This window comes from Melanaphis sacchari, unplaced genomic scaffold (genome assembly GCF_002803265.2).
Source record: "Melanaphis sacchari strain LSU unplaced genomic scaffold, SCAv2.0 Contig20_pilon_pilon, whole genome shotgun sequence".
In the NCBI taxonomy this organism is placed as follows: domain Eukaryota; kingdom Metazoa; phylum Arthropoda; class Insecta; order Hemiptera; family Aphididae; genus Melanaphis; species Melanaphis sacchari.
In genome coordinates, this window is record NW_020271042.1 from 1,336,532 (window position 1) to 1,349,937 (window position 13,406).

General features: G+C 25.2%; 2 protein-coding genes across 2 annotated transcripts in view; both read left to right on the forward strand.

The window, feature by feature from the left end:
* The first annotated feature begins 11,595 nt into the window (after positions 1-11,595).
* Positions 11,596-13,406, forward strand: part of LOC112593537 (protein PF14_0175) — a 13,582-nt gene continuing 11,771 nt past the window's right edge. Inside the window, exon 1 of the mRNA XM_025337971.1 lies at positions 11,596-11,831. The gene's annotated coding sequence lies outside the window, so the exon portion shown is untranslated. The remainder of the gene's footprint in view (positions 11,832-13,406) is intronic.
* The window catches only part of LOC112593657, a 2,524-nt gene continuing 735 nt past the window's right edge, over positions 11,618-13,406 (forward strand). The window contains exons 1-3 of the mRNA XM_025338161.1: positions 11,618-12,117; positions 12,241-12,398; positions 12,626-12,827. Of these exons, the coding sequence (XP_025193946.1) occupies positions 11,618-12,117; positions 12,241-12,398; positions 12,626-12,827 (860 nt within the window). The remainder of the gene's footprint in view (positions 12,118-12,240; positions 12,399-12,625; positions 12,828-13,406) is intronic.

Genomic DNA, 13,406 nt, shown 5'->3' on the forward strand with positions numbered 1-13,406 from the left:
AAATTTCTTCCTATGTTTTTTTTTTTTTTATATTATTAAAAAAAGAATTTAAAATTATAATTATAAATTGTTTTAGGATAGTGTTAAACTTATAGGTCTAAAAATATTATGTATATTATATATATATATATAAATATATATATATATATATATATATTAAAAGTAAAAGATGAAAAGAAAAAAAAAGCAAAATGATTATTGTCCATGTTGTTATTATTGTTGTGTTTTAAATTAGATGGTTAAGTACAAAAATATCTTCCCTATAAATATAAAAAAAAATGATAATAATGTATATGCGCATGTGTTTGTATATGGGCCTTCATGTATTTGAAGAGATTGTTACTAGTACAAAAACAGTATTTCGTTTTAAAGACTTAAGCGATGACCAACCATAAAAAATTGTTGCCTAATTTTTTTTAGATTTTAATTTCTTAGATTATTTAATGTTAGGAAATTATACAATTTTACCTTTTAGCATTTAATGAATTGTTGGGCATATCTTTAATTCAAATTTATTAATAATGAAGAAGTGAAAATGAGAGATAAAAAAATTGGTAGACACTATATTCAGTTAAAATAAAATATTTTAAATCAAATTTGGGGGAAATAGCTTTCTTTTTTCTTTTTTTGTGACTGCTTGTATATAAATTAAGACTGATTATTTTAAAAAAAATATTCATATACACACACACATACACATACACATACGCATACTAAATGTTGAAATACATTTTCAGTGATCATTTGTAACTTTGATTTTGTTTTAGCAATGTGTTTAAGTCAGTTTATTCTAAATTCAATTATGAAGACTTGAAATATAATTCATTGGAAAATAAAATTGTAAAAACATATATATATATATATATATATTTATGTTATACATACAATATTCCAATAAATAATGTTTTTTTCATGCACAATAACATGATCTCTAAATACAATCAATTTTGTTGCAATACAATATAAAATTTGTTAAAACGTTCATTTAGCAATATTTTTAAAAATAATTGATTTAAAATATTTTATGTTGCAGAACAAAAAAAATGTCAATTAGTTCTCTAAAATTTCCCTCCCCATCCCTTTTGGAAAAATCACCAGTAAAATTAGTTTAGCCGTAGATCTCAATATCTGTTGGTTTATTTTATTAAATAGTTTTTTTTTTAAGTATTATAAAGTATTGTGGGGTAAATGTCTTTTTGGAGAAGTGACTTCCCAAAAGTACCATTTTTAAAACACGTATGTTGATAATTTTAAGACGATCTAAAACCAATACGCTTCATGTGATAAATAAAATTGTTAAAAGATGCTTATCCTTATACTGTGATCTATGAATATGAATTTTTTTTTATTATTATTTTTATTATTCTTATTATTATTATTATTATTATTATTATTATTATTATTATTTAAATACAATATAAATTAATTTTCTTTCTGACTGACAAATTTCATCACCAGTTAAAAATTTTTTGTTCTGTACTTCCATGTATTTTTTTTTTCAAACGTGCCATTAAACTACAAATAAATTATTTTTACTTAATTTTTTTGTCATAAAAAAAAAAAAATTTCTAAAAGTTGTTAATACAATTTGTTTGATCTCCTTTTTAGTGTTCTATTCTCTTACACTTTTCTGTATTATTTTTTTGGCACATCAATAATATATACATATAAATTATTATAAATTAATGTTCCAAAAAACAAACAAAAAACAAAAAAAAAAAAAAATATATGAAAACGGTCAGTGATACTCTCCCAATTATTATTAAATTTAAGATTGATTGTGTTCAGAAGGCAAGTAGATATGTCTTCCATAGTTATAAATTTAAATTTAATTTAAATACATAAGAATCATTAATTGTTTTTTTTTTTTGTGGGGGAAGGGTGGTGTGATGCACTCTGCACTAGCATTAAGTTTTAGATAATTTTTAAACACACGAAAAACATCCGTAGATAAATTGTCTTTGCCAAGTAAAACCAAAAAGTAATATTAACTATTCATGTTTATTTTGTTATTATTATTATTATTATTTTTATTATTATTATTATTATTATTATTATTATATTATGATTATATTATATATATATATTTTTTTTTTTTGCTAAAAATTAAAACTTAAACTAAATAACCAAAATTGAAAGAAAAAAATGTAAAAAAATTAATGTGTGGTTAATTTTTAGTCAATAGTTTTTTAAGCTAAATAACATTATTTTTAAGATAATTTGTCACATGTGTTAACTATATACAAATCGTCCTTCTATTTTATAGATTATTTATAATTGATAATTATTATAAAAAAGTTATTTTACATAATGGAATCTTTTTCTAAGATTAGATATAAGTTAAGGTGTGTATGAGAGTCGGGGTTGTGTCAGGGGTATGTAGTAATTATATAATTATAATTTTGTGCTTTTGCCACAGAGCATTGTGATCTTGTATTACCATGAAAAGTCATAGTCAAATAATTATTAATGCATTATAACTAATATATATATATATAAATATATGTATATTAACATTTCACTGCTCACTTATTTTTGTGATATTAATAAAAAAAAATTCACAAAAAAAAAAATAAATAATTTAACACTCCTGGCATTTTTTTATTTGTCTAAACTATTAAGCAATAATCACTTTTATTAACCGAAATGTATGTATGACCTATGTGTAACAAATAGTATAAACTTATAATGAATTGCGACAACGTACTAAATCCCTAATTCTCCTTAACCCCATCTTCTAATCATTTATATGAGCTAGAAAAAACTATTTTCCTCAGAATTTAATGCATTATACTTCTACATATTGAAATGTCGGTCCCATATGTGATTTTAACTTAAACATTCGTTTTGATTTTGATTGTATATTCGGGTATTATACTTCCTACTGAATTAGTCTGACCCGTAATCATTCGCATACTCTTAGCCATTCATGAGTGCATTCCTAAACATTATAGTCCTTTTTAAGCAATACTCATTTTATCCATTTGTTTTCTTTAGTTTTTATTTTTGTATAATATATATATATTATATTTATATGTGTATATATATTATATAGATACATAATTTGATGTTATTGATAATTCTTTAGTTTATTTACAAAGTTCCTCATGGGTGATTACCTCAGTAGAATTTAAAAATTCTCATTAAAACCTTTTAATTCAATTAAAATTGACCATGTGTTTGTCGTATGCATTTTATTGTATTTTTAAAAACGACACATAAAAGGAATACATATTTAAAATATATAAAATATTTCATAATCAAAAAAAATAAAATATAAACAATAAATGATAGTAAGATATGTAAAATTTTAAATTAAAAAGTAAAAAGGGGGTTTATTGTGTTTCATATTTTAAGTTTTATTCTTATGTGTTAACTTTTCATTACCTATATTCATCATTTTACCTATTTGTTATGTCGAATTCATATCGAAACACAGATTTGTGATTAAAAAGTGCCACGATGTTCAATTAGTTAAATATTTAAAGAATAAAACTGATAAAAAAGTTTTTTTTTTTAAAAACGAGTGTAATATTTATGAAAAAGTTAATTTTAAGCAAAGCGTTATTTTATTTTTAATGTGATCCTTAAAATCGCAGAGCCTATTGATTGATAATGATGTTTTTTTATGAGACTGATAATGAATATTGAGAGTGTCTCTCGTTCCCATGCGACTAGAAATGTGTGTCTCTAGGCTCATAGGAAATAAAGTGCGGTTTTATTTTAATCTATAGACAAATAATTATGTAAACGATTAAGGGTTATTGTGTAGGTACATAATTCAATGTGTTTATGCGTATTCTATTTGTCCCCCTTATCGTTAAGTGTGTTTCTCCAATAAATATAAAATATTCTAAACTTATAATTAATTATTAATTAGGTATTAGACTTTATTGCGTAATTTTGAGCTTGCAATTTCTTCTCTTTATTTTAGATAAACCGGGGGGTGGGGTATTAGTATTCTCGAAATATTTAAATTCATACTAGTTGTATTTGTAACCATGTGATTGATATCATTAATAAAACTTGTAAACGTTAAGTGTAGTGTACTGTTTATTTTTGTTTATTATTATTATAATTATTATAATTGGTTTTTTTTCGGGAAATTGGTGAATTAAATTTATTATATTGTATGCACAACGTAAATAATGTTGATCGGGTGTGTTAATGTGTTCAGCTAAAATATTTACGTTATAATGTTGTGTACGCCTTGAACAACACCATTAACCACTGCCCCCTACCACTGGTTACCGGTATATTCTGCTTATATTCTAGCACTATATTATATAGTGTGTACTTATTCATGTTAAAATATTTTGTTGAAATATATAAGATATGTTACCAAATTAACCAAGTGATTTCTTTACTAGTATCTATTATTTTTCATGTTTTCGTTAAATGTATCATGTGTAACAATATATCGCTAATTGTATTTCCTATTAAACTATCTTATTTAATCACGCCATTTGTAGTAAGAGTTGTAGCGAGCGTTCAAATTATATTAGAGGGTCTGCGAAGATACAATAATTTCAATACCACGATTCCGGTAATAACAATATGTTCTCATGAACCAGCAGTCATTACAAGCAAAGAAAAGACTAAACAATATTAAGTATTTGATATAATAGATATTCATAGATATTATTAAAAGAATAAATTTATTTATGTATAAAATAATATCTAAACTAGTCCAGTTCTTTAACCTTACTTAACCAACAGACAATCATAGTGTTTGTTGATAGTTTGACAATAATAATAATAACATTTTAATAAATTATTAAAAAAAAAATAAATTAAAAAAATATTCGATTACTAACTTTTGTACTGACCATAATGCATAGGGGTTTAACATATCTGTTATATTATTATTATTATAAATCCAATAAATATGTTATCCGCTTCCCGTATGTTTTATTTGTCAGTAACTATAATAATTTATTCTCAATGTGATTTGCCGGTTAGACTGAAAAGAAATTTTTATTTTCTCGTTGGGTTTTGTACGAAACAATATTATTATGTATGTGTGCGCACGTGTGATTTCTACAATTGTGAAAAGAAAAAAAGATAATATTTTCCAATTTAAATCTCATATCTTATAAATTATTATTTTTTTTAACAATATATTGAAAATAATTATTTCGGAATGTTTCCATTATATATATATAATAATGATTAGCACATTTTTATATTCAGGGGTAACTGAAGTTTTCGTCTTAATTTTGCTCAAAAGTAATAGGTCTTTGCGCACTATGATTTCCATTTTAGTGATTTTTGCAAGTCTGTTATTATTAATCAATTATTTTGCTGCGGATACAGTTTACCAAAAAAAAAAAAAAAAAAAAAAAATGAATAAATAATAATAATATAAATAATGATAAACAGGGTTAATGTTATACCAATTTTTAAAATTTTCTTCTCGCTTTATTCGCCGTATTATTATTATTACTATTATAAAAAGAGATTTCAATTTTTTTTTTGTGAGTATTGATGTTGGCAAAACGAATAAATAACACTAATGTAAAAAAAGCTGCATATTTATATATATAGAAGCTCAATTCACACAGAGGTATATATTTCTCTTACAACACCAAGTGTGAATAATATTAATAATAATTAAAAAATAATAAACATAAAAACAACCATTGTGATATCAATATCGTAATTTATATGAATTCATATGAATTATATATCTTTGTGTAATATGGCGATGTTCCGTTTTCCTTACTGGTTATTTTAACACGATTTTTGTTTTTCATGATATGTATTTTATGGTACATAAAAGTGTAAAAGCCCCGTGGATAATTTATTGTAATATATAAATTGTAATAAAATAATGCGTGCAAACAATGCTTAAGTACCACCGTATATTATTAGATATATGATATAATCGAGAATCGATACCTAGGATTAATTTTTATTTATATCGAGTTAAGTATTATCGTGTTTAGCCATCATATTCGCTTTCCAGCCACTGTCATAAACTCCATCTGTCTTCCTTAAAACGTGTATCTACATATTATAAATACATATATAAATGTGCGTTTCGAACCTTTCGGACGTTTACAAACAAAATATGTGCCTTAACACAAATGTTAATTAATTAAATATTTGATGTGCCTACCTATCCTCCTGCTCTCTAAAAATTGTTTTCATCTATACAATTTCTATTCATGTATAAAATAAAATTAATATTACCCGTTACTCAATGTTATTGTTGTATGTAGTACCCCGTGCAAGAAATTTTTTTGTATACTATTTACATAGTATTTTATGCGTATGTTTGTATATACTCGAAAAGGACTAAAAACTTAAATTTGTGGGTTTCAACGTATTTAAAAGTATTTTATTTGTTTTTGCCAACGCCGATTTTCATGAGAAAAAAATAGTCGATTTATTTTACATTTTCTTGTGTGCCGCTAGTTTTATTTTACACGATACTTTTAATAACTCTAGTCATGCCTAGTGGTAAATATATATCATATTATATTATTATATTATACTTGGGAGAATAACATCGTTGAACTATGTTTATTTGATTAAATTTTTTAATTATTTAAAAATTATAATGTATTATAAAAATTAGTTAAGAATATATTATTATTATACATACATATATATATATATATATATATTATGTATGTATAATATATCTAAATTGGTCACAGAACATACTTAGAAATTAATATTGAAATGAAAATGTTTTAATTTTAAAATCATATTAATTTATATAATATATACCTAAACGGTGATGGAAACTTATTGACCATTATATATTATTTTATTTAATAGTTTATGTTTCTGCTTTGAGAAATAAAATAAGATATCGCCTGAAAACTAACTTGGACGTCATTTTTTATTATCATTATTATTATATATACATAATTAAAAAAAAAAAAACGAGTATTGGAGACTTAAATTTAACGAAATCTCAATGTTCACTGCTAACATTATCTAATGGATTTGCCTTATATCGTATGTTTTATAAGAAAAATACATATTTTATGGCATTTGACCCATTTTTTTTTTTAATTTAATTTTTTTTTTTATGTGACTAAGTGGCCTTTTAGTTGTATTTTTTGTTTTATTTAAGACGAGTCGTATATATTATACATTATATATATATATATTTAATTATTATAAATTTTAAATGTATTACCATGTAATCGAGTGATAATAATTGCAATTTTTTAACCGACTAATAATTTTTGTACCTGGCTGTTAAAGATTTCTGATCGAATTTTCACTTAAATATCTTATGGGTGCAAAATGGCCCTTTAAAAATGACGTACACATTGTTTTCCTTTCTATTTGTGGTTTTAAAATTACCTATATGCAATTATTATGTAATGGTTTGTATCTATTAGCTAAGACCAAAATTAGAATGGAAACATACATTTACGTATAAATATATTAATATATATATATATATATTAAAACTTAATTATTAATAATGTTTAAGAATTATATTTAATGATTAAAAAATATTATGTATTTAATATACTATTGATAAAACATTAATTTTAGTAGCTGTTGTACGTGCAATATAGATATATTGCTTTCTCTCTTGGTTATAATAAAATTATATTATCTTAGTGAATATTATTAACCCATTTTGATTGTTTTGTAATTATTCGTAATTCAATAAAGGTTGTAATTAATTTTCTGTGAATTTTTTTATTGATCATTCCTAAAAATAATATATATTATTACTTTATAAGTGAGATATGCACAAACTTATTATGTATGAACTGAGTTCATATAATTTATCTAGCAACCTTGTCTTCCTTTCAAATCTAAAATACTATCTTTACATTAAATGCTAAATTGTACGCATTTTTTTAAATTATTTTATTTTGTGTTTTTAATTTTATTGTTCTTACAATATTATGCTTGATATTTAATACCTGTCCCTAAAATAACGATGAATATTTTATAGTATTGTTAAAATTTACAAAGATTTAAAATGTGAATCATCTTATTTGTAAATTAATTAATAGTGTTTTTGAAGAAACAGTCGATGGTAACTATAATTATATTTTACAACTTAGATTTTGTAATAAAAATTTGACTAATTATAAATATTTATTTTATTAGGTATTAGATGTAGAATATTTGGTGGATATTTTTAACTTAACATATAAACCTAATCAAAATTTAAAGTCTTATATTTATATATTTTCGCAAATATTTTTTTTATCACAAATCACAATATGTTGGATTAAAAAAAAAATGTATTACCTTGGTACTGTGATCATTTCACAAGTATATAAAACAGATCATTTAAACATGTATTAACCAAATACATTTTATTTTTAATTCCAGTCTTTAATTTAACGCATTAATATATATTTTACTGATATATATTCTGTATCACGAGAAAACGCATATGACTTCTGCATCTAAATGACATACAACGTATACAATTTCCTCACCATACGGTGACATTTTGGTATGAGAGTGCATAGTGAAAGACGAGTTTCGGTCGGCCGCCGTTTGCGTTCTCTCATTGTACGGAGTATAGTTACTGAATAGTGAATTTACAGAATTATCAATAAATACTATAACAGTATAACTAGTTAACATCCATAAACTATTTTCATAGGCGTGCGCTTACTTCAGAAATAGGTAGTTCTAAATTAATATACATTCTCTATTTATAATATTATAATTTAAAAATGCTCAAATCTATTTTACAAATAATGCTTTAAACTTCTTTAAGTTGAAAATGTACAATATAATAGTCAAGTTAAACAAAGTTGATTCTGCTGAACCCGAATATTAGGTACTTTAAACTATATAAATTGATTTTAATATTTTATTTCAATGTGGTTTTTAATTATGGTGTTTAGTAAATTTAAAAATAATATCTATCTGATAATTATTAATACGATTTATTATTTATTTATATTATGTTATATAGATAATAGATGTAGAAAATTATATTATTAAAATATTTTTTATTAGCTGTCTCCGTGCCACTTCATTACTCTTCAAAAAACTCAACTTCTTTATAAGGTTATTTATAATTAATTCATTTTCGTTTAGCATTCGTCCTGACATTTTATTTTTGCTTCTTTCTTAAGGGTCGCAGTGTGATGTTAAATAGCCTATATCATTCCTCAATAATTGGACTATCAAGTACAAAAATATTTTTTCAAAGTTAGTAGTTCCAGAGATTAAGGCCAAGTTCACGTGGATAGCGTTAAATGCGCATTTTTTAGTCAGTGTTCACACAAATTAGATTTTACACGTTAAGTGCATGTTATACTATAGTCGATCATGTTTTGTATTTCGAAAAAGATGGACGTTGCAAAAGTTGGTATGCGCATGGATTTTATATAGTAGTGTCGTAGGCAGAGAAATAGAAAATACTGGGTTCATCCCATTAAAAAAAAAAAAAAAAACAGACTTAGTACAAGCTGTTATATCACACCGTATCCAAGTTTAAGAAATTATGAACCCAAATTTTTTAAACTATTTCCGCATGTCAATTCAATATTTTGATAACTTGTGAGAGAAAATCAAGGAAGAAATTATGGCTGACGAAAATGCAATTTGATATTGTATTTTACCAGAAGAAAAGCTTATAATTACTTAGAGGTAGGTTAATTTACTTATTTTAATAAAGAGAACATAACATTACAACATAATATAAAATAACAAGTGTAACATTTTTACTGACAAATATTTGGTGTGATGTTAAATAACCTATATCCTTCCTCAAGAATTGAGCTATCAAGCACAAAAGTGTTTTTTTTTAAGCTGCAATAGTTCAAAGACTAACGCGTATGAACAAAAAACATACTAACTCCTTCAGCCTTATTATGTTATATAGTATTAGTATAGTATAGATAAGTATGAAATCTAAAATTTTTGATGTTTTGTTTTCAATATTATTCATTGTGACAGCATAGGAACACAATTTGTTCTACGATCAAATTTGATCTACAGCTATAATCTATACTCTATACTCAGTTATAGAGTGATTTTTTTTTTCATTTGTCCAATATAGATACATAAATTTGGCTATCACCACTCAATTTGGTTTTGAGGCAATAACTTCATGAAATACCCTAGCCATTGCCTATTTTCATGGTTTAAATCTTAAGAAGTATAATATATATTTCTTCTCCGTAATTTTAAATCACAATTTATCAGTGATATCCACATATTAACGTACAATATTTATTTAAATATGATTTTTAATATATTATAAATGTATTAAATATATTATTTATTTTATTATTTAAAAAAATGCGGGAAATGGTTAACAATCTTGGGGGTTTTTGATTTTTTTTATGAGGGGGGAGCTAAGCCATTTCCGTTTATGTGCAGCACATATTTTATTTTTTTTGATTATTGTCTATAAACACCTTTTATTTTAAGGAATATTTTCAGCAAATTCTTAGCTAAAGGTAGGTACATTATTGTATATTTGTCAACACTAAAAATAAATAGCTATTTATGTAATTTAAAAACAAGGTATTTACACTAAAAATGCAAAATTAAATATTTTTTTAAGAATTACAATTTAATTTTTAAATAGGTACTTATTTATCCATTAGTCATTAGATAGTACACCTAGTTTATAAGCTTATAATATTAATCTCTGCTCTCTTTTATTATTCATTAATTCTTCAATTTTAATGTCCATTAAATTGTTTCGTTTAATAAACAATAATAAAAGAGATTCCACTCTTTCTTAAAACATTGTACTTCGAAGTTCTGATTTTACAAAAGATAATTTAGAAAATACCCTCCTACAACGGCTACAACTGTAGCTTGTGAGTTGTGACAGGTAAAGTAGGTAGCAAAATTTATTAAAACCATTTTAAAATGTGGCAAAACATTTTCTCGATTTTAAAATCAATTATTATTGTCCTTAATTCATACTTTTTTAATACTAAATTAATAAAGCTGCTGATAACTTACACAGTTGACTTGTAGATTAAGTACTAATCATAGATAATACCTCTAGTAGGTACAAATTATTTGAAGTTGTATTCAATTATAAAAGTAGGTATCGAATAACAGTCTTAGATTATTACATAACATAACACTGCTGATCCATCTTTATTTATTTATATCATGGTTTCAATTTTAAACATAGAATAATAATACGTAAAATTGTATTATGAACACGCAGAAAAACAAAAAAATCAGTGAACTTCAGTGGCGCAACCAAGGGGGGGGGTCCCCGGGTCCGGACCCCCCCCTTGAACCATGTCGTATCTTTCTAAAATAATAAAAATGTTTGACAAAATTGAATAATTGATCCGATTCAGTACCGAGTACAGCTGCTGTGATATTGTGATAATAAAAACGCCTTATAGTTGATAAGAACAAATTACGTGTAAGCTCGTATCGAGAAGTCACCGTTGCAAAAGATTACCATATAACTTTTCTGAGTATTACCATACAGTCACGCACGGATAATAGATATCTATTATCCGTGACAGTCACGCGCTTGCATTGATAATAATTGGTGTTATCGTGTACTATTTGTTTTTACTGTTAACAAATCGTTTGTCGTTTTTCGTAGTTTTCAGTTTTTTTTTTGGCATTTACATAGGTATAGTTACTTTTACTAATATTATAAAATACTTATAAATTTAATATGAGTAAACGGAGCATAATTGATTATTTTAAAACATCAAATGTACCGGCTAAAGTCTGTAGGGGAGAAGAACCACTAGAAGTCCAAACTTCAGAAATACATTCGGATCTAGACACTTCAAATGTACATAGTATTTTTGACATACAGCTAATGGTTGGTAAAAAATTTACTGATGCTGAAAAACTTCAACATCTAGAAAATCTATGGACACCAGGTAAGAACTCAGTATTTCCTTCTACGCAGCATGGCAAAAAACAATTAAAATTTCAATTTGTATGGTTAGAAAATTGGAAATGGCTAGCTTATAGTAAAATTGAAGACGGTGCTTACTGCAAATATTGTGTGCTTTTTTCCAAATATAGAGGTGGAAAGGGTAGTCAGCTATTAGGCCAGCTTTGCACCGAAGCATTTAACAAATGGAAACACGCTTTAGAAAAATTTTCTACGCACGAAAAAACTAACTACCATCAAAATAGTGTAATAGATTTTCAACAAATTTCGTCAATTGTTACAGGAAAAACAGATTCTGTTTACCATCAATTAAACAAAACTGAAAAAATCCAGAAAGAAAATAATCGAAAAATAATAATCCCTGTTATTAATTCGGTAATATTGTGTGGTAGGCAAGGCATAGCTCTAAGAGGTCACCGCGATTCTGGACCACTTAATATAGATGAACCATTAATAAATGAAGGCAATTTTAGGTCATTATTAAGATTTTTTCTTAAGGCTACTACTTTATCTAGTGATGAAAGTTTTAAGTTAGCTAGAGAAAATTGCAGTAAAAATGCTCAATATATCAGCTGGAAAATTCAAAATGAAATAGTTCATATTTGTTTTGATATTATTACATCGAAAATTGTAAAAAAAATAAATGATAGTACGTTTTTTTCAATAATAGCCGATGAAACGGCTGATATATCAGGTGTTGAACAATTCGCTTTATGTGCTCGTTATTATGACGTGAACGAAAAAAAAATGTGTGAGAGTTTTTTAAAATTGTTCCAGTGGATGATGTTAGTGGTCAAAGCTTAGCAAATCATATTATTACTGAGTTAAAAGGCTTAAATATTGAAATCAAAAATCTACGGGGTCAAGGTTATGACGGTGCCGCAAGTATGAGTGGGAAATTAAATGGTGTCGCAGCTTTAATTAGAAAAGAATATCCGAGTGCATTGTATATACATTGTAGTGCTCATAATCTCAATCTGTCAGTATCATAATTCATATGCTTGCAATATTTAAGGAATAAGAAACACTATGGGTACTGTAGAAGCATGTTATAACTTCTTAAATACTCCGAAACGACAAAATTTTTTTAATATACATCTGGCTGAGTTGAAAAAAAAAGAAACTTCTTCAAATAAACAAAAACTTAAAAGGCTTTGCCCAACTAGGTGGGTTGAACGTTATAATTCAATAGAAACGTTCAATGAATTTTTTCCCTGCAATTATTTATTGCTTGGAAGAAATGATTACATGGAAAGATATTGATACATCGAGTAAAGCTAATCAACTGCTTTTAGCATTGCAATCTTCTGAATTTAATGTAGCTCTCAGTATTCTCAACCACATTTTTCAGTATACGCAGTCTCTTTGCAAATATTTACAAAGTAAAAATATTGATTTGGTGGTAGCTGTTAATCATATTAATCTAGTAAAAAATCAATTAAGTTGTATAAGGGAAAACGCCACTACTGAATTTGTTCAAGATATACTAAATAATTACTGTTTGTGTGCGATAAGCTCGCTGACTTTATCGTCGCCCTCCTCCCCTCTTGTATATGTG